The sequence below is a fragment of the Bombina bombina genome, chromosome 5 (genome assembly GCF_027579735.1).
Source record: "Bombina bombina isolate aBomBom1 chromosome 5, aBomBom1.pri, whole genome shotgun sequence".
Lineage (NCBI taxonomy): Eukaryota > Metazoa > Chordata > Amphibia > Anura > Bombinatoridae > Bombina > Bombina bombina.
In genome coordinates, this window is record NC_069503.1 from 194,052,422 (window position 1) to 194,077,814 (window position 25,393).

The 25,393-nt window shown below is 40.3% G+C and overlaps 1 protein-coding gene across 3 annotated transcripts in view; it reads right to left on the reverse strand.

Annotated features, from left to right (window-relative positions):
- Nucleotides 1-25,393, reverse strand: part of LMBR1 (limb development membrane protein 1) — a 777,013-nt gene that overhangs the window by 722,288 nt on the left and 29,332 nt on the right. The window contains exon 1 of one of the 3 annotated variants that reach the window (XM_053713822.1): nucleotides 8,312-8,353. The exons of the other annotated variants lie outside the window; for them this stretch is intronic. Coding sequence (XP_053569797.1) covers nucleotides 8,312-8,317 — 6 coding nt within the window. The 5' untranslated portion in view covers nucleotides 8,318-8,353. Of the gene's footprint in view, nucleotides 1-8,311; nucleotides 8,354-25,393 lie in introns of those variants that run through there. 3 annotated transcript variants of the gene reach the window in all.

The following is a 25,393-nucleotide window of genomic DNA, read 5'->3' on the forward strand; positions in this document are numbered from 1 at the left end:
TAGAGGTAACAAAACGAACAAAATAGCAAAGTCAATCTTAAATAGACATAAAAAACTGGGAGGTATTGGGGCCCCTAATTTAATAGATTACTATAACGCTGCTAGATTAGCGCAAGACGTCTTGTTGCTGAAGAGATCTAAAGAGATTGTATGGCCTAATTTGGAAGCGAATCTGGGTGGGTGGAACGAGAGTGATACAATTATCTGGGACCCAGAGAAAACACAAACTACTAAAGAGACACTAAGACCTTACACTGAAAATCTCACAGTGACTACTTGGAAACTTGCGAGAATTAAATACAAATTACTCCCAAAACACTCCTTATACATGCCGATAAGATTCATACTGCCTAATGAACTCAGGACTCAAATTAAAAAATGGGAAAATAAAGGCTTATACAGAGTAGCGGATTATTTAGAGGGTGGAAATGTTCTGCCTTTTAATCAGCTTCAGACTGTAATACACCCACTGAAATTACACTGGTATATTTATTTGCAAATACAATCAGCTATACAAACATATTTGAGAAACCCGAGAGAAAGCAACTCCACCACAATAGAACTCTTCTGTAAATCAGCAGACCGCGATAAGCATGCCATCTCCATCCTATACATAGCCATACAAGCTACACAGACCAATACAAAAACATCAACTATGGTGGCATGGGAAAAGGAACTACATATTTATAAAGACACTAAGGAATGGGAAACAATATTTCAAAACGCAGAGAAGGGACTTATAAGTGTGGACCTTAAAGAAAATGTTACTAAAACCATTTAACGCTGGTACTTAACACCCACGAGAACTGCTCACATGCACACACAAGGAAATATCTATTGCTACAGAGGATGTGGAGAAGTATGAACATATAGACATATGTGGTGGGATTGCAGAGAAATCAAAGGGATTTGGAGACATCTATCTACCTTTCTTAGTCAAATCCTGGACGAAAATATCGATCTCACAATAAAACAGGCCCTCCTACATGAACATATAAACATATACAATAAACACATCAACACATTTATCAGAATCCTATGCAGGTACTGGAAAACAGGTAGCCCAACCTGGACGGAAATATATAATAAAATTAATCATACATACATTATGTATGAGATTGCATCGAACACCCTAGACAACAGAGAAACGGTCCAAGCGGTATGGTACTACTGGATAAATAAGTGAGTCCTAATGATGTATGCATTCAGGGAAACGTAACTCAAGGTGGTTTATATGATCACAACCGACTTTACTCCTTAAAATACACACAACATAGACTGATAGACGAATCATACAGACAAAAAATATAGGAGATATGTCGTCACTCCATACCCCCCCCTCCCTCCCTACCTCCCTTTAATCTAGTTTTCTTAAATTTACCTTCTCTCAGTGATATCCTATTTAGCTCTGACTACTTAGAGTGGAGCAGCTATTATTAATTTTATGATGTTATCCTGTTAAATGTTTATATAAGACAAATACAAAACCAGACATTCTAAAAGAACAATTTTCTTCATAATCAAAAAGAAGAATTCTGGAAATACTGTAAGATCATGGAATTTACATCATGCATGAACGGGGACTGCAGGACTCTATTCTTGTAAACTGTGATACCATAGCTCACTACTAGGATTGTAATTTGAATTGAAGGTTGGATAATCATATACTATTGTAAACTTTCTCCCTGAGCCTTCCAGCAACTGAGGTACACAGAGAGAAAGGTATGTTTCTTTTTGTAATGGTTTATTTCTACAAATTAATAAAAATTATTCAAACATAAAAAGTATTACCAACACTTCTAATAAAAAAAGACATCAAAAAATGAAGTCCTCTTTCGTTTTTGTGTACTGGCCAAGGATATGGGGTTAACTCTTCCTATCCATAAAGGAAGTTAAAGGGACATTGAACCCAAAAAAAACAGAATTTATGTTTACCTGATAAATTACTTTCTCCAACGGTGTGTCCGGTCCACGGCGTCATCCTTACTTGCGGGATATTCTCTTCCCCAACAGGAAATGGCAAAGAGCCCAGCAAAGCTGGTCACATGATCCCTCCTAGGCTCCGCCTACCCCAGTCATTCGACCGACGTTAAGGAGGAATATTTGCATAGGAGAAACCATATGGTACCGTGGTGACTGTAGTTAAAGAAAATAAATTATCAGACCTGATTAAAAAAACCAGGGCGGGCCGTGGACCGGACACACCGTTGGAGAAAGTAATTTATCAGGTAAACATAAATTCTGTTTTCTCCAACATAGGTGTGTCCGGTCCACGGCGTCATCCTTACTTGTGGGAACCAATACCAAAGCTTTAGGACACGGATGAAGGGAGGGAGCAAAACAGGTCACCTAAATGGAAGGCACCACGGTTTGCAAAACCTTTCTCCCAAAAATAGCCTCAGAAGAAGCAAAAGTATCAAACTTGTAAAATTTGGTAAAAGTGTGCAGTGAAGACCAAGTCGCTGCCCTACATATCTGATCAACAGAAGCCTCGTTCTTGAAGGCCCATGTGGAAGCCACAGCCCTAGTGGAATGAGCTGTGATTCTTTCGGGAGGCTGCCGTCCGGCAGTCTCGTAAGCCAATCTGATGATGCTTTTAATCCAAAAAGAGAGAGAGGTAGAAGTTGCTTTTTGACCTCTCCTTTTACCGGAATAAACAACAAACAAGGAAGATGTTTGTCTAAAATCCTTTGTAGCTTCTAAATAGAATTTTAGAGCGCGAACAACATCCAAATTGTGCAACAAACGTTCCTTCTTTGAAACTGGTTTCGGACACAGAGAAGGTACGATAATCTCCTGGTTAATGTTTTTGTTAGAAACAACTTTTGGAAGAAAACCAGGTTTAGTACGTAAAACCACCTTATCTGCATGGAACACCAGATAAGGAGGAGAACACTGCAGAGCAGATAATTCTGAAACTCTTCTAGCAGAAGAAATTGCAACTAAAAACAAAACTTTCCAAGATAATAACTTAATATCAACGGAATGTAAGGGTTCAAACGGAACCCCCTGAAGAACTGAAAGAACTAAATTGAGACTCCAAGGAGGAGTCAAAGGTTTGTAAACAGGCTTAATTCTAACCAGAGCCTGAACAAAGGCTTGAACATCTGGCACAGCTGCCAGCTTTTTGTGAAGTAACACAGACAAGGCAGAAATCTGTCCCTTCAGGGAACTTGCAGATAATCCTTTTTCCAATCCTTCTTGAAGGAAGGATAGAATCTTAACCTTGTCCCAAGGGAATCCTTTAGATTCACACCAACAGATATATTTTTTCCAAATTTTGTGGTAAATCTTTCTAGTTACAGGCTTTCTGGCCTGAACAAGAGTATCGATAACAGAATCTGAGAACCCTCGCTTCGATAAGATCAAGCGTTCAATCTCCAAGCAGTCAGCTGGAGTGAAACCAGGTTCGGATGTTCGAACGGACCCTGAACAAGAAGGTCTCGTCTCAAAGGTAGCTTCCAAAGTGGAGCCGATGACATATTCACCAGATCTGCATACCAAGTCCTGCGTGGCCACGCAGGAGCTATCAAGATCACCGACGCCCTCTCCTGGTTGATCCTGGCTACCAGCCTGGGGATGAGAGGAAACGGCGGGAACACATAAGCTAGTTTGAAGGTCCAAGGTGCTACTAGTGCATCCACTAGAGCCGCCTTGGGATCCCTGGATCTGGACCCGTAGCAAGGAACTTTGAAGTTCTGACGAGAGGCCATCAGATCCATGTCTGGAATGCCCCACAGCTGAGTGACTTGGGCAAAGATTTCCGGATGGAGTTCCCACTCCCCCGGATGCAATGTCTGACGACTCAGAAAATCCGCTTCCCAATTTTCCACTCCTGGGATGTGGATAGCGGACAGGTGGCAGGAGTGAGACTCCACCCATAGAATGATTTTGGTCACTTCTTCCATCGCTAGGGAACTCCTTGTTCCCCCCTGATGGTTGATGTACGCAACAGTTGTCATGTTGTCTGATTGAAACCGTATGAACTTGGCCCTCGCTAGCTGAGGCCAAGCCTTGAGAGCATTGAATATCGCTCTCAGTTCCAGAATATTTATCGGTAGAAGAGATTCTTCCCGAGACCAAAGACCCTGAGCTTTCAGGGATCCCCAGACCGCGCCCCAGCCCATCAGACTGGCGTCGGTCGTGACAATGACCCACTCTGGTCTGCGGAATGTCATCCCTTGTGACAGGTTGTCCAGGGACAGCCACCAACGGAGTGAGTCTCTGGTCCTCTGATTTACTTGTATCTTCGGAGACAAGTCTGTATAATCCCCATTCCACTGACTGAGCATGCACAGTTGTAATGGTCTTAGATGAATGCGCGCAAAAGGAACTATGTCCATTGCCGCTACCATCAACCCGATCACTTCCATGCACTGAGCTATGGAAGGAAGAGGAACGGAATGAAGTATCCGACAAGAGTCTAGAAGCTTTGTTTTTCTGGCCTCTGTCAGAAATATCCTCATTTCTAAGGAGTCTATTATTGTTCCCAAGAAGGGAACCCTTGTTGACGGAGATAGAGAACTCTTTTCCACGTTCACTTTCCATCCGTGAGATCTGAGAAAGGCCAGGACTATGTCCGTGTGAGCCTTTGCTTGAGGAAGGGACGACGCTTGAATCAGAATGTCGTCCAAATAAGGTACTACAGCAATGCCCCTTGGTCTTAGCACAGCTAGAAGGGACCCTAGTACCTTTGTGAAAATCCTTGGAGCAGTGGCTAATCCGAAAGGAAGCGCCACGAACTGGTAATGCTTGTCCAGGAATGCGAACCTTAGGAACCGATGATGTTCCTTGTGGATAGGAATATGTAGATACGCATCCTTTAAATCCACTGTGGTCATGAATTGACCTTCCTGGATGGAAGGAAGAATAGTTCGAATGGTTTCCATCTTGAACGATGGAACCTTGAGAAACTTGTTTAAGATCTTGAGATCTAAGATTGGTCTGAACGTTCCCTCTTTTTTGGGAACTATGAACAGATTGGAGTAGAACCCCATCCCTTGTTCTCTTAATGGAACAGGATGAATCACTCCCATTTTAACAGGTCTTCTACACAATGTAAGAATGCCTGTCTTTTTATGTGGTCTGAAGACAACTGAGACCTGTGGAACCTCCCCCTTGGGGGAAGCCCCTTGAATTCCAGAAGATAACCTTGGGAGACTATTTCTAGCGCCCAAGGATCCAGAACATCTCTTGCCCAAGCCTGAGCGAAGAGAGAGAGTCTGCCCCCCACCAGATCCGGTCCCGGATCGGGGGCCAACATTTCATGCTGTCTTGGTAGCAGTGGCAGGTTTCTTGGCCTGCTTTCCCTTGTTCCAGCCTTGCATTGGTCTCCAAGCTGGCTTGGCTTGAGAAGTATTACCCTCTTGCTTAGAGGACGTAGCACTTTGGGCTGGTCCGTTTCTACGAAAGGGACGAAAATTAGGTTTATTTTTTGCCTTGAAAGGCCGATCCTGAGGAAGGGCGTGGCCCTTACCCCCAGTGATATCAGAGATAATCTCTTTCAAGTCAGGGCCAAACAGCGTTTTCCCCTTGAAAGGAATGTTAAGTAGCTTGTTCTTGGAAGACGCATCAGCCGACCAAGATTTCAACCAAAGCGCTCTGCGCGCCACAATAGCAAACCCAGAATTCTTAGCCGCTAACCTAGCCAATTGCAAAGTGGCGTCTAGGGTAAAAGAATTAGCCAATTTGAGAGCATTGATTCTGTCCATAATCTCCTCATAAGGAGGAGAATCACTATCGACCGCCTTTATCAGCTCATCGAACCAGAAACATGCGGCTGTAGCGACAGGGACAACGCATGAAATTGGTTGTAGAAGGTAACCCTGCTGAACAAACATCTTTTTAAGCAAACCTTCTAATTTTTTATCCATAGGATCTTTGAAAGCACAACTATCCTCTATGGGTATAGTGGTGCGTTTGTTTAAAGTGGAAACCGCTCCCTCGACCTTGGGGACTGTCTGCCATAAGTCCTTTCTGGGGTCGACCATAGGAAACAATTTTTTAAATATGGGGGGAGGGACAAAAGGAATACCGGGCCTTTCCCATTCTTTATTAACAATGTCCGCCACCCGCTTGGGTATAGGAAAAGCTTCTGGGAGCCCCGGCACCTCTAGGAACTTGTCCATTTTACATAGTTTCTCTGGGATGACCAACTTGTCACAATCATCCAGAGTGGATAATACCTCCTTAAGCAGAATGCGGAGATGTTCCAACTTAAATTTAAATGTAATCACATCAGGTTCAGCATGTCGAGAAATGTTCCCTGAATCAGTAATTTCTCCCTCAGACAAAACCTCCCTGGCCCCATCAGACTGGGTTAGGGGCCCTTCAGAAACATTATTATCAGCGTCGTCATGCTCTTCAGTATCTAAAACAGAGCAGTCGCGCTTACGCTGATAAGTGTTCATTTTGGCTAAAATGTTTTTGACAGAATTATCCATTACAGCCGTTAATTGTTGCATAGTAAGGAGTATTGGCGCGCTAGATGTACTAGGGGCCTCCTGAGTGGGCAAGACTCGTGTAGACGAAGGAGGGAATGATGCAGTACCATGCTTACTCCCCTCACTTGAGGAATCATCTTGGGCATCATTGTCATTGTCACATAAATCACATTTATTTAAATGAATAGGAATTCTGGCTTCCCCACATTCAGAACACAGTCTATCTGGTAGTTCAGACATGTTAAACAGGCATAAACTTGATAACAAAGTACAAAAAACGTTTTAAAATAAAACCGTTACTGTCACTTTAAATTTTAAACTGAACACACTTTATTACTGCAATTGCGAAAAAACATGAAGGAATTGTTCAAAATTCACCAAATTTTCACCACAGTGTCTTAAAGCCTTAAAAGTATTGCACACCAAATTTGGAAGCTTTAACCCTTAAAATAACGGAACCGGAGCCGTTTTGAACTTTAACCCCTTTACAGTCCCTGGTATCTGCTTTGCTGAGACCCAACCAAGCCCAAAGGGGAATACGATACCAAATGACGCCTTCAGAAAGTCTTTTCTAAGTATCAGAGCTCCTCTCACATGCGACTGCATGCCATGCCTCTCAAAAACAAGTGCGCAACACCGGCGCGAAAATGAGGCTCTGCCTATGCTTTGGGAAAGCCCCTAAAGAATAAGGTGTCTAAAACAGTGCCTGCCGATATATTATATCAAAATACCCAAATAAAATGATTCCTCAAGGCTAAATATGTGTTAATAATGAATCGATTTAGCCCAGAAAAAGTCTACAGTCTTAATAAGCCCTTGTGAAGCCCTTATTTACGATCGTAATAAACATGGCTTACCGGATCCCATAGGGAAAATGACAGCTTCCAGCATTACATCGTCTTGTTAGAATGTGTCATACCTCAAGCAGCAAGAGACTGCACACTGTTCCCCCAACTGAAGTTAATTGCTCTCAACAGTCCTGTGTGGAACAGCCATGGATTTTAGTGACGGTTGCTAAAATCATTTTCCTCATACAAACAGAAATCTTCATCTCTTTTCTGTTTCTGAGTAAATAGTACATACCAGCACTATTTCAAAATAACAAACTCTTGATTGAATAATAAAAACTACAGTTAAACACTAAAAAAACTCTAAGCCATCTCCGTGGAGATGTTGCCTGTACAACGGCAAAGAGAATGACGGGGGTAGGCGGAGCCTAGGAGGGATCATGTGACCAGCTTTGCTGGGCTCTTTGCCATTTCCTGTTGGGGAAGAGAATATCCCGCAAGTAAGGATGACGCCGTGGACCGGACACACCTATGTTGGAGAAATTCTTTCATGATTCAGATAGAGAATACAATTTTTAAAAAGTTTCCAATTTACTTCTATTATCAAATTTATTTCATTCTCATGTTATTCTTTGTTAGAGATACCTAGGTAGGTAGCGTGCACATGCCTGAATTCCTACATGACAGGAAATAGTGCTGCCATCTAGTGCTCCTGCTAATGTATAACTGTTGCAAAACTGCTGCTATATAGTGCTGCAAACACGTGCACACTCTTGAGCTTACATTTCTGCTTTTCAAATAAAGAAAACAAGAAAAGAAAATATGATAATAGAAGCAAATTAGAAAGTTGTTTAAAATTTGATGTTCTATCTAAATCATGAAAGAAAAAAAATTGTTTTTTACGTCCCTTTAACCCCATGTCTCTAAGTCACATGCTAACCTAGTGCCTGCCACTGCCTAAAAAGGATCCTGAGCCCAGGATACTAGTCCCCAATGTGATGCAGCCTGTCTTTATATCCTAGGGTTAACCCTTCAGTGCCAGCCTCCTTGTCAGAACCCAGAAGACAAAAAGGCACTTACCTGCATCTCTAGCTGTCCAGCAGGAAGACAGCTCTCACGGTATGGAAGGACGACACTCCTTACAGGGACCTGTGGAAAAAAGAAAGAACAGAGTAAAACTACTCTTGCTTTCTACATCAGGGCAGCAACATGTTAGGAACTTGTGAAGTGGGCTCCACTGCGTTTTCCTAACTGCTTTAAAGCCACCACCACCCTACTGCAGAGAATAACGTGGAATACAACTAGACACAATCCTTGTAAAAGAGGAAAGAACAGAGTAACCCTACTCTGGCTTTCTAAACTGAATAAACTTGAAGTGAATTTCTTCTTCAGACACCAAAACTTCACCTCCTCCATGCACCAAGGTAAAGAGAATGACTGGGGGTTGTGGGAAGGGGCGTGATACTTAAAAGCTTGGCTGTGGTGCTCTTTGCCTCTTCCTGCTGGCCAGGAGTGATATTCCCAAATGATAACGCTGTGGACTCACCATATCTTAGGAAAGAAAGTACATTTTTGGGTTTCATGTCCCTTGAAAACCCATTGTGTAAGATCTCAAGTCTTCTTGCCCTAGAAAATACCTCTGGTATATACACTGGTATTACAGATGGTAACATGTATGGCCCTCTTCTGCCTTACAGTCTGCAATTATGTTTTGTACCTATTATTGTACCTATTGTCAAAGCGCTCCGAAATATGTTGGCGCTTTAAAAATTATGATAAAAAAAAAATAATAATAAATCAGAGATAGTTTATATTTAATTTAAACTAAGTTATAATTACGACATTAGAAAGTTGGTTTTAATTTATACCCAATATCTTGGCTTTATCTTCCTAGTGCTGATTTTATACATTGCTGTAGGAATTAATTGCAGACTTGTTACATGATAGAAATTGATAGCATTTGCAGGGCTTGTCAGAAACTCTCTCTCTGGGAATTCAAACCACCAATCTTTGCAGCGCCATTATAAAAGAACACTGTGACAGCTGTCAGAAGTAAAGTGCTGCCACACTCAAAGTAATAGAGCATTTTTATGTAGATATTATACCAACCTTTGAATTACTTACGTCAAATTAATCTCCTCAACTTGTTCCAAGCACAAAAGGAAGAAAATAATTCTGTTTGATCTATAAATGCTTATAATTGGCCTTTAAAACCGATATTAGCTCCTTTTATATGTAGATATTTCACTTTTAATTGATAACGTGAATAGATGCCAGGCTCCATATTTCCATGAGCAGATAGTTCTAGCACAGTTGCAAATGAAATCTCAAACTTGTGCATTAGAATATGAAGATCGGAGGGCCTGTTTAAAAGAGCAATTGTCCTCCATTGAGAGGCTGATATCCAAGACAACAAAGGGTGATAGGCAATGGTAAAGCCACTCTAGAAAGCCTTAACCCCTTAATGACCGAGGACGTGCAGGGTACGTCCTCAAAAAAAAGGCAGTTCACGCCTGAGGACGTACCCTGCACGTCCTCGGTGTGGAAAGCAGCTGGAAGCGATCCTGCTCGCTTCCAGCTGCTTTCCGGTTATTGCAGTGATGCCTCGATATGGAGGCATCCTGCAATAACCTTACATGGCCATCCGATGCAGAGAGAGCCACTCTGTGGCCCTCTCTGCACCGGACATCGATGGCCGGTATCGTTGGTGGGTGGGAGCCGACTTGGGAGGCGGGTGGGCGGCCATCGGTGTATCCTGTGTCATCAAGGGGGGCGGGATCGGAGGCGGGACCGTTAGGGGGCGCGCGCGTGCACGGAGGTTGGCGGGCGGGCGCGTGCACGGAGGTTGGCGGGCGGGCGCGTGCACGGGGCGGGTGGGAACCGCTACACTACGGTAAATATTGTTAAGAAAAAATGCCCTAATCTTGTTTGTGCAAAAGCACAAAAAGAGATCGTGGAGGGGTGGGGGGTTGGTTTTGTGTGGGGGGAAGCTACACTACAGAAAATGTTAATAAAAATTAAAAAAAAAAAAAAAAAATACATGTTTTCTTCTAAACTGGGTACTGGCAGACAGCTGCCAGTACCCAAGATGGCGCAGATTAAGTTAGAGTGGGAGGGTTATAGAGCTGTTTGGGGGGGGGGGGGGGATCAGTGAGGTTGGGGGCTAAGGGGGATAGTAAACAGCAGCATATGTAAATATGCTTTTTAAAAACACAAAAAAAAACAAATATAGCTTTTATTTTAGTACTGGCAGACTTTCTGCCAGTACTTAAGACGGCGGGGACAATTGTGGGGTGGGGGAGGGAAGAGAGCTGTTTGGGAGGGATCAGGGGTCTGATGTTTCAGGTGGGAGGCTGAGCTCTACACTAAATGTGATATTAACCCTGCAAGCTCCCTACAAGCTACCTAATTAACCCCTTCACTGCTAGCCATAATACACGTGTGATGCGCAGCGGCATTTAGCGGCCTTCTAAATACCAAAAAGCAACGCCAAAGCCATATATGTCTGCTATTTCTGAACAAAGGGGATCCCAGAGAAGCATTTACAACCATTTGTGCCATAATTGCACAAGCTGTTTGTAAATGATTTCAGTGAGAAACCTAAAATTGTGAAAAATGTAACGTTTTTTTTTATTTGATCGCATTTGGCTGTGAAATGGTGGCATGAAATATACCAAAATGGGCCTAGATCAATACTTGGGGTTGTCTACTACACTACACTAAAGCTAAAATTACCCCAAAAAGCTCCCTACATGCTCCCTAATTAACCCCTTCACTGCTGGGCATAATACACGTGTGGTGCGCAGTGGCATTTAGTGGCATTCTAATTACCAAAAAGCAACACCAAAGCCATATAAGTCTGCTATTTCTGAACAAAGGGGACCCCAGAGAAGAATTTACAACCATTTGTGCCATAATTGCACAAGCTGTTTGTAAATAATTTCAGTGAGAATCCTAAAGTTTGTGAAAAAAATTGTGAAAAAGTGAACAATTTTTTTTTATTTGATCGCATTTGGCGGTGAAATGGTGGCATGAAATATACCAAAATGGGCCTAGATCAATACTTTGGGTTGTCTACTAAAAAAAAAATATATACATGTCAATGGATATTCAGAGATTCCTGAAAGATAACAGAATTTATGCTTACCTGATAAATTACTTTCTCCAACGGTGTGTCCGGTCCACGGCGTCATCCATTACTTGTGGGAACCAATACCAAAGCTTTAGGACACGGATGAAGGGAGGGAGCAAATCAGGTTACCTAAACAGAAGGCACCACGGCTTGCAAAACCTTTCTCCCAAAAACAGCCTCCGAAGAAGCAAAAATATCAAATTTGTAGAATTTGGCAAAAGTGTGCAGGGAATACCAAGTCGCTGCCTTACATATCTGGTCAACAGAAGCCTCGTTCTTATAGGCCCATGTGGAAGCCACAGCCCTAGTAGAGTGAGCTGTGATACGATCAGGAGGCTGCCGTCCGGCAGTCTCATAAGCCAAGCGGATAATGCTTTTCAGCCAGAAAGAGAGAGAGGTAGCAGTAGCTTTTTGACCTCTCCTCTTACCAGAGTAAACGACAAACAAGGATGAGGTTTGTCTAAAATCTTTTGTTGCTTCTAAATAGAACTTTAAAGCACGAACAACATCTAAATTGTGTAATAAACATTCCTTCTTTGAAACTGGATTCGGACACAAAGAAGGAACAACTATTTCCTGGTTGATGTTCTCGTTGGAAACAACTTTTGGAAGAAAACCAGGCTTAGTACGCAAAACAACCTTATCTGAATGGAACACCAGATAGGGTGGATCACACTGCAAAGCAGATAATTCAGAAACTCTTCTAGCAGAAGAAATAGCAACCAAAAACAGAACTTTCCAAGACAGTAACTTAATATCTATGGAATGTAAAGGTTCAAACGGAACCCCTTGAAGAACTGAAAGAACTAAATTTAGACTCCAAGGAGGAGTCATGGGTCTGTAAACAGGCTTGATTCTAACCAAAGCCTGAACAAAAGCTTGTACATCTGGCAAAGCTGCCATTCGTTTGTGCAACAAGACGGATAATGCAGAAATCTGTCCTTTTAGAGAACTAGCTGACAATCCTTTATCCAAACCTTCTTGGAGAAAGGAGAGAATCTTTGGAATTTTAATCTTACTCCAGGAGAATCCTTTGGATTCACACCAACAGATATATTTTTTCCATATTTTATGGTAAATCCTTCTAGTCACAGGTTTTCTGGCTTGGACCAGAGTATCAATCACAGAATTTGAAAACCCATGCTTGTCAGCTGCAGAGAAACTAGATTGGGATGTTCAAATGGACCTTGTACTAGAAGGTCCTGTCTCAAAGGTAGCTTCCATGGTGGAGCCGATGACATATTCACCAGGTCTGCATACCAAGTCCTGCGTGGCCACGCAGGAGCTATCAGAATCACCGAGGCCTTCTCCTGTTTGATCCTGGCTATGAGCCTGGGGAGGAGAGGAAACGGTGGAAACACATATGCTAGGTTGAACGACCAAGGCGCCACTAATGCATCCACTAGAGTCGCCTTGGGATCCATGGATCTGGACCCGTAGCAAGGAATCTTGAAGTTCTGACGGGACGCCATTAGATCCATGTCTGGAATGCCCCATAATTGGGTTAACTGAGCAAAGACCTCCGGATGGAGTTCCCACTCCCCCGGATGGAAAGTCTGACGACTCAAATAGTCCGCCTCCCAGTTGTCTACTCCTGGGATGTGAATAGCAGATAGATGGCAGGAGTGATTCTCTGCCCATTGGATTATCTTGGTTACTTCCTTCATCGCTAGGGAACTCTTTGTTCCCCCCTGATGATTGATGTACGCAACAGTCGTTATGTTGTCCGACTGAAATTTTATGAACCTGGCTTCCGCTTGCTACTTGTTCAGAGCGGCAAGGAGAATGACTGGGGGGCGGAGCCAGAGGGGGAGCTATATGGACAGCTCTTGCTGTGTGCTCTCCTTGCCTTTCCCTGTGGGGGAGAACATTTCCCACAAGTAATGGATGACGCCGTGGACCGGACACACCAATGTTGGAGAAATCAGTGTTCTAATGTAACTAGCGCTAATTTTGAAAAAAAAATGGTTTGGAAATAGCAAAGTGCTATTTGTATTTATGGCCCTATAACTTGCAAAAAAAGCAAAGAACATGTAAACATTGGGTATTTCTAAACTCAGGACAAAATTTAGAAACTATTTAGCATAGGTGTTTTTTGGTGATTGTAGATGTGTAACAGATTTTGGGGGTCAAAGTTAGAAAAAGTGTATTTTTTTTTCAATTTTTCCTCATATTTTATAAAATTTTTTATAGTAAATTATAAGATATGATGAAAATAATGGTATCTTTAGAAAGTCCATTTAATGGCGAGAAAAATGGTATATAATATGTGTGGGTAAAGTAAATGAGTAAGAGGAAAATTACAGCTAAACACAAACACCGCAAAAATGTAAAAATAGCCTTGGTCCCAAACGGACAGAAAATGGAAAAGTGCTGTGGTCATTAAGGGGTTAAAGGGATATTCCAGCCAAAACACATCTGAGATATACATTTAGGGCTTGATTATGAGTGGAGTGCAAATGTTTGCGCACAAGTGATAAGGGGTTTGCGCTCATCGTGTTTACCGCTAATATTACGAGTTGAAAGTAAATGATCGCTTGAGAAGTATCGTGATTTACGCTAGAATGATTGCCGCGAAATATATTACAAGGTACAGTTACACTCATAACAACACCATCTAATAGAAATTATTTTTAAAAAAATTGCACACAAAAGTTATAAGTGCTCAAAGATATGAGATCTCATGTGTTAGAAAATTCGAGCACAACCAACGGAAGCATTAGTTTGCGCTCCACTAGTAATCTGGCCCTAAATGAGGGAGAGCTGCTAAAAAAAAAAGTTGAAAAGTTTTTCTGTTTAAATTGTTATAATATTAAAAAGGAACATTCTACTGCAATAATAAAATGCTCTAATACATTAGCGCATGTTGTTATTAAACAAATCATCAATGCCACCTGGCTCAGTCAACAACTACATATGTACGCCATCCCTGATTGGCTTACCGACCGTGTCCTGTTTTAGAACAGCAAGTGTTTATCTTTCATGGTTCAGACAGAGCATATCATTATAAAGAAACTTTCCAGTTTTCTTCTATCATCAATTTTGTTTTCTTGGTATCCTTTGTTGACATGTGTACGATACCTATCTAGATATCTCTTCGACAAGAAACATGAGAATGAAACAAATTTTGGGTTTCATGTCCCTTTAATAGACTACTGTAAGCATCTTATTATAATAGTAGAATTGTTTGGGGGGTGCCCTTAAAAGCAAAGCATAATTAGCTAATTAATATTATGTTGTGCATAGCTGTAAAGTAACAGGTTTCCTGTTTGTGCCGTGATGAAGGAAAATGACACCATTGTTCTTAAACTTTCCATTTGTTGTCCCTGCAGGATTCTTTTCCCGTCACAACTTAGGATGTAAATCACAGGAAAACATTTTGCTAAGGATTATATTTGAGTCTCCCTTTGGGTTAGAAGAACTAAGTAAAAGTAAGAACGGTTCCTAACATGTTTTAAGCCAGATCAGACACCAATTAAAAATACAAAATAACATATTACAGTGGTGACAACAGCCGGGGGTGTGCACACAGCTCTTCGACTTCTCCTGAGGTCCTCATTCTGCTCTCTGGAACCATTTATACCACCAGGAAATAAACACAAATACAACTCTATTCCATGTGTCCCTTTTATTCCCCTTTCTACTCTTTCCCACACACAGATTGTATTCTGCATTCAATATAAAGTGCTAAACATATACTGTGAGCCTTTTAAAGACAGAGTCATATTTGTGGCCCTGAGAAATTAGTATTCTTTTATTACTGGTTACAGTGCCACTGTACTGTAAACTTTTCTCCCCTCACAATAAGCAAATGTCAACTAAAGGGCCTAGACCAGAAACAGCCACTGGATGAGTGTAATGGGGAACACACTTAGCTAGAGGCAGCTATAGTTAGCATACGACAGAGTGTGATAAGCATGTGGGGATGCAGCCATGTGCATAAGAGCTTGGAGGTATTGTCCCACAGAAAAAGAAAACTATTGTTTATACCCTGTAATGAGAATTTGAACTTCTCCATAGTCTTAAAAGGACTTTAAAGCCCTGTTTCATTTGTGTGAAAATTGTGCTTTGTACCACGCTCACTAGAGAGATCAAAAAGCGAATTCTGTAAACCTGCAATTGCTGCAAATGAAATAGCTGGCAATTTGCAGCATTTTGAAAACTTAGGTTACAAATTAAGCTTTTTGGCCTCTCTAGGGAGTGTGGGACAAAGCACGAGGTTTACACAAAAGCAAGAGGTGTTTACTGTCCTATTAACGTACAACACTTTTGATTGCCCCAATTTTAGATCTCTAGCAAGTGCAGGGTCACCTGGTTTTCGCTTAAACATTATGGGAGATATTACATATACGGTGCAGGCTTCAGCATAACTGCTGAAACCCGCGTCACCCATAATTTCACCTCACACATTGGGGGGGATTCAATAAACCCTGCCGGCAGTTCATAAACTTCTGTAAGTCGGATAAACTAGCGATGTCCAGAAATGTGCGTAAATACAAAATTCTGGAGTCGCCAGTGATTTACGGCACTTTAGAAACTGCCGGCACCAAAGAAAATAAAAAAAAAAGTCAAATCTTCTGTAAAAGTCTAGCCCGCTTACCAAAAATAAACCCGACAGGAAAAACCCTTATATCCACCATCACCCCCATATCGGAACTAATACTAAATGTATTTACCCCTAATCCGCCAACCCCCCACATCGCAATCCAACTAATTAAACTATTAACCCCTAATCCGCCATCCCCCACATCCCAATCTAGCTAATAAATGTATTAACCCCTAATCCGCCATTCACCCACAAGGCCAACTACAGTACCTAATTACACTATTAAGCCCTAATCCGCCAACCCCCACATCGCAAACTACCTAATAAAACTATTAATCCCTAAACTGCCATTCACCCACATTGCAATCTACCTAATAAAAACTATTAACCCCTAATTAGCCCACCCCCCACAACGCAAAGTACCTATCAACACTATTAAACCCAAATCCGCCAACCCCCCACAACGCAAAGTACCTATCAACACTATTAACCCCTAAACCACCAACCCACACAACGCAAATAACTAAATTACTAAGCCCCCTAACCTAACACCCCTTAAATTAAATTAAAATTAAAAAAACTAAAAAAAAAAAATTAATCTAAAATTACAAAAAATAAAAAAAAGTCTAACATTACAGAAAATAATAAATGTTAGAACGGATTGAAAATTATGAAGAAAAAAAAAAAGGGACTAATCACAATTTCTCTACAGAAATGTTAATTGGGGTATCGCTGGTAACTCACCATTAGGAATCACCTCTGTTAACTGCTAATAGTCTCTTGAGGCGGCAGTTTGCACATTCTGAGTGTGACATGATTTATTTTATTAAAGATTTTTATTGTATAAAAGCAAAGTAAGAGAAAAATTCTGGGAGCCAAGAAGTCACAGCTCCTCAAATTATAAAAACGTAGATACTAAAGCTTTGGATTATTAAACATATATCTGCATACCTGGCAACATTTTCCCTGAGAATTTCCCCTGGTGTTATGCGCTGGGTTTGGCAAGCAGTGAGCATGTAAACTTATTGTTTTACAGTATCCAATTAATAATATAATTAATAGTTTATCCAAAATTTTAAATTTACATAATGCGCTTTAAGATAAAATTCCCACAACCTCTCCCCACTCAGTTTACGTATAGCCAAGCAGAGGAGAGAGATAGAAAAGGGAGGAAAGACAGAAAGTAGGGTTAAAAGGTGCAAACAAGAACTAACCCCCATCTAGTCCTATGGACTCTCCTCATCCCAAAACAAGTTTCGAAAGATGAGGAGAGTCCATAGGTGACCATAACATGTGGGATGCAATACCAAAGCTGAGAGTCCATGTTAAGGAAGGGTGGGACAAATGTCCTTTTTGCTGGCCTGAAGGACTTTAATGCCAAAAGCAGATTCGAAAGAAGCAAATATCAAAAGGTATGAATAGAAGACCAAGTTGACACCTAGCAAATCTGTTCCAAAGAGGAATCATTTTTGAAGGCCCAAGTAGTAGATACAGATCTAGTAGAGTGAGAAGTTACTCTTTTTGGAGGCGGTATTTGGTATAATGCCATAATGCCAAGGCCACCACTGTAGCCCTTCGACCCTTTCTGGGACCTGAAAATGGACACACATGCTAGAAGTCTGTCTAATGTCTTTAGTAGCCTAAAGATAGCATTTTAAGGCTCTGACTAGATCCAAATTGTGAAGTAGGCGTTCCTTAAGGTTAGAAGGATTTGGGCACAGTGAAGGAGCAACAATTTCCTGATTAATATTTTCTGAAGACACTTCCTTCGGTAGAAAATCATAATTTATTCCAGAGAACAACTATCTTGATAAAAAAAAAAAATCAAGAAGGGGTGATCAGAAAACAGGGCAGAACATTCAGAAACTCTTCTAGCGGAAGAAATGTCTAGAAGAAAGAGAAGCTTCCATGACAATAACTCTAGGTCCAAGGAGTGCATAGGTTCAAAGGGAGGCCTTGCAGAACAGATTCAAATTTCAAGGGGGAGAAATTGATCTAATAGGGTGAATTCTCACCAAGGCCTGGACAAAAAAAAAAAAAAAAAGTTTGAACATGGAGGTAATCTGGCCATTTTTTTGTGAAACAAAACCGATAATGCCAAAAACTGACCCTTTAAAGAACAAGCCGATAAGCCCTTATCTAGTCCATCTTGAAGGAACTGAAGAATTCAAGGAATTCTAAAAGATTTCCAAGATAAACCTCTAGAAGAACACCAAAGTAAGTAAGCTTTCTGCGTGACAGGTTTTCTGGCTTGCAGTAATGCAGAGATAACAGAATCTGAAAAACCTCTGTTTGAGAACGAGCCATTCAACCTCCCCGCCAACAAATCAAGAGGATTTGAGAGTTGGATAATACAATGGCTTTTGAGAGAGATTTTTTTGTTCGGGATAGAGTCCATGGAGGAAGAGATGACAATTGTATTAAGTCCACATACCAAGTTCTGCAGGGCCATGCCGGAGCTATGAGAATTACAGAAGCGAATTCCTGTTCGATTCCTGCAATTATGCTTGGAAGAAGAACTAAGGAATTGGATAGGCCAGACGAAAGTTCCAAAGGCAGACTAGAGCATCAATCATATGAGCTCATGGAAATCTTGACCTGGCGCAATAAACCAGAATTTTGCGGTTCAATTTGAAAATAATGAGATCCATTTCTGGAAGAGCCAACCCCCAGGACCAATTAATTGAGCTCATCCTGATGAAGAGACCATTCTGCTAGATGGATGAACTGACACCTTAGGTATTCTGCTTCCCAATTGTTCACTCTCTGAATGTGAACGGCCGACAGGGTGCAGTGGTTTTACTCTGCCCAAGATAGAATGTGAGATACCTCTCACATAGCTAAGGGACTTTCGAGTCCCTCCCTGATGATTGATGTATGCCACGATAGTGACGTTGTCTGACTGGAATCAAATTAATTTTTCCTGTTTTAGACGGGACCAAGATTGAAGGGCCCGAAGAATCGCACAAAGTTCTAGGATGTTGATAGGTTATCTCGCTTCCAGAGAGGACCATACTCCCTGCGACCTTCAAGATTCCAAAACAGCACCCCACCCATCAGACTTGTGTACGAAGTGACTACTGTCCAGATAGGATGAAGAAAATAAGCTGCAAGGGTCAAATAGGGACTTTCCCTCCACCATGAAAGAGATTGACTGAAGAACTGAGCTATATCCGCTGTTCCACATGGAAACAATCTTTTCACCATTGTTTAAGCATGAACAATTAGAGAAGACGAAGATAAAAGCAAGTAAAAGGTACCGCGTCTAACACTGCTACCATAAGACCCACTACTTCCACACATTGTGCTTGCTACAGATTGAACAGAAACCATCTGAGAAAGAGAATCACATGATAAGCATGCTGCAGCGACCACAAAAGGTGATTGCTGCTGCAGGTCTAAGCTGAAAAGACGATTGGGAGAATAATTTCCTTAGCAAGAACTCAGATTTACGATCCATTGAATCCCTTAACAAAGAACTATCCTCCATAGGAATAGTAGTGCGCCTAGCTAAGGTGGAAATAGCTCCACCAACCTCCTTAGGAACTACTTCCCAGGCTGTTAAATTGTTCTTTGAAAAGTGGATTCATTCTTTTGAAACTGTTTGAAGGTGCAAAAGGAATTCCTGGTTTCTTCCATTCTTTGGCTATATAATCTGTAACCAAGTCTGGTGCTTCAAAAGCCTTAAGACACTTCAGGTGGAGCTTTACCAACTTGATTTAACTTATTTACTGGTTTTGAATTCTCTGGATTCGTCTCTGATAGCTCCAAGGTATTTAAAACTTCCTGATGTAGGAAGCGGATATGGTCCACAATCTAAACGTGGAATCAGCCTCAGGCATAGGATCAAGGTCATCAGAAGGGACTTCACCTCAGAGACTCAGCTGAGTCAGAGCTTTGAAAGGTTGGCGTTAACTGCGCCTGCGGGATAGGATCCTGCGTATTACAGGTAGTGTGAGGTAAATCTCCTGATATTCACTTACTTGGTTTGGAGATAGCCCCAATGTCAACAGTACCACTACATGATCAAAATAATTTAATGTGTACGAAAGCAATCAACATTGCAAAGATTTCTTTTTATTTATATATTCACTGAATAATCTTTCCACTCTGGAATTTCTCCTCTGGGTAACTGCCATGCAGGTTTATTATTTACATTTGTTAAGTCTCCTTTCCACTTCGACTCCTATACAAATGTCAGCTAATGTTAGGTATGTAGCATACCTAATTAAAGTCTGTTTGCATAAAATATATTACTACAGAATTAAGTGCTTGCAAATCAGCAAGTCAATTACTCTCAGTAAGAAGCGGTACATATTTGATGTTTTACCTATTTTAGCAAATAATAGCCAAATTGAACAGTATCAATGCTGAATAAAATAAAGTACTAATAACACTTCTATTGCAGTTTTGTTCAAATGACAACTAAAACAAAACTATCCTTTTTTTTTTTTTTTTAAAAAAGGAGCATTAACGTCAAAATGAAACTTAAAACTATTCAGTTAACACAATTAAATAGCTTTCCAATTCACTTGCTTTATCTAAAATGTGCACAATCTTTTTATATGCACACATTGAGGCACCAGCTTCTACTGAGCGTATGCAATCATTCACCGAATATATATATATATATATATATATATATATATATATATATATATATATATATATATATATATATATATATATATATATATATATATATATATATATATATATATATATATATATATATACACACACATACATTTTGTGATTGGCTGCAGTGGGAAGCAAAATGGAACTTTGAAATTTGTCAGGAAAAAAAAAAAAAATCTACTACTCATTTCAGTGCTTTTGCATTTTTTTTTATTATTATGTACCTCATGCTTATGCTATTCTACTGTTTTTAGTAGTCTTTTAAAATGTGGTCTTGAGCTTTTGACCCCCCTTTTTGAATAAAGGGGCCCTATTTCATTAAAAAGAAGACTTGTGTATTGGATTAACAATATGCAAATAAAGAAAAATCTTAAAAATGTAATTGTTACAAAAAAACAAAAAGACACAAGTCCCCAACAAAACTTTTACTCATCGTCATTTGGCAAAAAGCAAAGGCTTAGAGCAGAGGAGGGGTATGAACACGACAGTGCGGATCAGGTTCGACAGACCTCGCTGAAAGCGGACAGCAATACGCTCTCGTATTCAGCATTGCACCAGCAGCTCTTGTGAACTGCTGGTGCAAAGCCGCCCCCTGCAGATTCGCAGCCAATCGGCCGCCAGCAGGTAGGTGTCAATCAACCCGATCGGATTGAATTGTGGCAATGTCTGTCCGCCTGCTCAGAGCAAGCGGACAGGTTATGGAGCAGCGATCTTTAGACCGCTGCTTTATAACTGGTGTTTCTGGCAAGCCTGAAGGCTCGCCAGAAACACGGGCCCTCAAGCTCCATACGGAACTTGATAGATATACCCCTATCTCTGTATCATCCGTGTCTCACCATGTGCACAAGCCTCCAAATAACAATTCAACCCTGTCTTAGAAAGCGCTTCCATTTAATTGTGATGTAAAGTAAATTAAAATAAACAGCAAAGTGACAAATATAGAAGCAATGCATATATACATATTTACATATTATATACACCAACTGCAGAACCACATTAAAGGGACAAGGAATCCAAAATTAAACCTTTCATGGTTCAAATAGAGATTGTCATTTGTTTTCTTGCTATCCTTTGTTGAAAAATATATCTAGGTAGGCTCAGGAGCAGCAATACACCACTTGGAGCTAGCTACCGATTGTTGTCTAAGCACATATGCCTCTTGCTCACCTCTATACTGAAAAAAACAAACTGATAACAGACGAGGTTTAGTCACCCAGATTAAGTAGCCACAAAATAAAAACAACTGAGGGCCAGATTACAAGTGGAGCATTATTTAACGCTCCCGCTAAACTATGGTAGAAGTTAGCTTTTTGTGCATGTTGGGTAAACTGTTTTCGCTTGTGCGCTAACACGATGACCGCAAAAAGACAAACTTAGGATATCACAAGCAATAATCTATTCCCCCATAAAAGTCAATGGAGCACAAAAAAAGGTGGGGGGGAAAAAAAAACCATGATCACATATCCTCATCTGCACTAACCCGACAAACTTCTTCACATAGAAGATAATGTTCTGTTCGAATATATATACACACACACACACAGGATACAGACCGCACTCCTGACTTCTTTATCAATAGACCCAGGGTGAAGCAGAAGCACTGAATAGCAAGAATAGAGAGCACTCCAAGGGAATTATAAAAATAATCACTTTACTGTGAACGTTTTCGGACACAAAGTCCGTCCTAAAAGTTCACAGTAAAGTGATTCTTTTGAAAATGAATTCCCTTGCAGTGCTCTCTATTCTTGAGATATATATATATATATATATATATATATATATATATATTTATATATATATATATATATATATATATATATATACATATATATATATATATATATATATATATATATATATATACATACACACACACACACACACATACATACATATACATACACACACAAGTATAGACAAAGTGCACTCCAAACTTCTCTTCAAAAAGCCTTGGGTGCAGCAAACAATGTATACAGTTCAATAGAAAAAAGTGCACTCCTAAGGACTTACGTAAGGATCTGCTTTATTGCGTGAACGTTTTCGAGCTAAATTAGCTCGTCCTCAGACAGACAGAAAAACAACAGTTGCACCTACCACCACCGTGACTTTATACCCAGCGAAATGAACCTGCACGCTCTACACGTTAGCCACACACTCCAAGGGGAGGAGTAGTCTACCGTGTCAACGTAGAAGCATATCAGTGTAACACCATTGTGACATGTAAAACATCTACATCAAATATATGCAAACAAAACAGATAGAATGCGTTAAGACCATACATGCTTGAAGCAAACATCACCAAAAGAGAATAGGATAATATAATCATGAGGAATATGTGGTACGCACGTCTGGCCAGGTAACCATGGAAACTGGCAAACAAAGCCGAAAACGGCTAAGGCACAAATTATCCTGCACTCAAATTGCGGTTATGCTTACGGGTAGACAGATCCATTATAGAAACCATGGTCAGAAGTGTCAACCCTTATCAAGTAATGTGATAAACACCACTACAATAAAAGATGCAACAGAAGGAATTTTTAACCATAAACGCAACGATACCCGCCTCGGTAACCATGGTAACGAACAACAAAGCCATAATCAGCTAAGAGCTAGGTCTGCAGCTAACCAACACTCATAAGAGGACACACACACATATATACAGTGGATATAAAAAGTCTACACACCCCTGTTAAAATGTCAGGTTTCTGTGATGTAAAATGAGACAAAGATAAATCATTTCAGAACCTTTTCCATTTTTAATGTGACCTATAAACTGTACAACTCAATTGAAAAACAAATTAAAATATTTTAGGAGTAGGTAGGAAAACAAAAAAAACTATAACTAAAACTGAAGATGTAGCTGTGTTCAGAATTAAGCAATCACATTCAAAATCATGTTAAATAGGAGTCAGTACACAACTGCCATCATTTAAAGTGCCTCTGATAAACCCCAAATAAAGTTCAGCTGTTCTAGTTGGTCTTTCCTGACATTTTCTTAGTTGAATTCTATAGCAAAAGCCATGGTTCGCAGAGATCTCCCAAAGCATCAGAGGGATCTCATTGTTAAAAAGGTATCAGTCAGGAGAAGGGTACAAAAGAATTTCCAAGGCATTAGATATACCATGGAACACAGTGAAGACAGTCATCATCAAGTGGAGAAAATATGGCGCAACAGTGACATTACCAAGAACTGGACGTCCCTCCAAAATTGATGAAAAGATGAGAAGAAAACTGGTCTGGGAGGCTGCCAAGAGGTCTACAGCAATATTAAAGGAGTGCAGGAATATCTGGCAAGTACATGGGACAACAATCTCCCGTATTCTTCATATGTCTGGGCTATGGGGTAGAGTGGCAAGACGGAAGCCTTTTCTTACCAAGAAAAACATCCAAGCCTGGCTAAATATTGCAAAAACACATCTTAAAGGGACAGTCAACACCAGAATTGTTGTTGTTTTAAAAGATAGATAATCCTTTTATTACCCATTCCCCAGTTTTGCACAGCCACCACGGTTATATTAATATACTTTTTACCTCTGTGATTACCTTGTATCTAAACATCTTCTGACAGCCCCCTGATCACATGACATTTTAGTTATTATCTATTGACTTTCATTTTAGCCAATTAGTGCAGTGTCTGCCACAATTCACAGGCGTGCTCACAATGTTATCTATATGTCTTACAGGAACTAGCTCTCCCCTGCTGTGAAAAGCAAATACAAAAGCATGTGATTAGAGGCAGCCTTCAAGGGCTTAGAAATTATCATATGAGCCTTCCTAGGTCTAGCTTTCAACTAAGAATACCAAAAGAACAAAGCAAAATCGGTGATAAAAGTAAATTGGAAAGTTGTTTAAAATTACATGCCCTATTTGAAACATGAGAGTTTTTTTTGGACTTGACTGTCCCTTTAAGTCTCCCGAAAGCATGTGTGAAAAGGTGTTATGATCTGATGAAACCAAGGTTAAACTTTTTGGCCATATTTCCAAGAGATATGTTTGGTACAAAAACAACACTGCACATCACCAAAAGAACACCATACCCACAGTGAAGCATGGTGGTGGCAGCATCATGCTTTGGGGCTGGTTTTCGTCAGCTGGAACTGGGGCCTTAGTCAAGGTAGAGGGAATTATGAACAGTTCCAAATACCAGTCAATATTGGCACAAAACCTTCAGGCTTCTGCCAGTAAGCTGAACATGAAGAGGAACTTCATCTTTCATTATGACAATGACCCAAAGCATACATCCAAATCAACAAAGGAATGGCTTCACCAGAAGAAGATTAAAGTTTTGGAATGGCCCAGCCAGAGCCCAGACCTGAATCCGATCGAATATCTGTGGGGTGATCTGAAGAGGGATGTGCACAGGAGATGCCCTCGCAATCTGACAGATTTGGAGTGTTTTTGCAAAGAAGAGTGGGCAAATCTTGCCAAGTCAAGATGTGCCATGCTGATAGACCCAAAAAGACAGTGCTGTAATAAAATCAAAAGATGCTTCAAAAAAAGTCTTAGTTTACGGGTGTGCACACTTATGCAACCATATTATTTTAATTTTTTATTTTTACTTCCCTCCACCTAAAAGATTTCAGTTTGTTTTTCAATTGAGTTGTACAGTTTATAGGTCACATTAAAAGGTGGAAAAAGTTCTAAAATGATTAATCTTTGTCTCATTTTTTTACATCACAGAAACCTAACATTTTAACAGGGGCGTTTAGAGTGAGTGAATATATATATATATATATATATATATATATATATATATATATATATATATATATATATATATATATATATATATATATATATATATACACATACACACACACACACACATACATACATATACATTCAC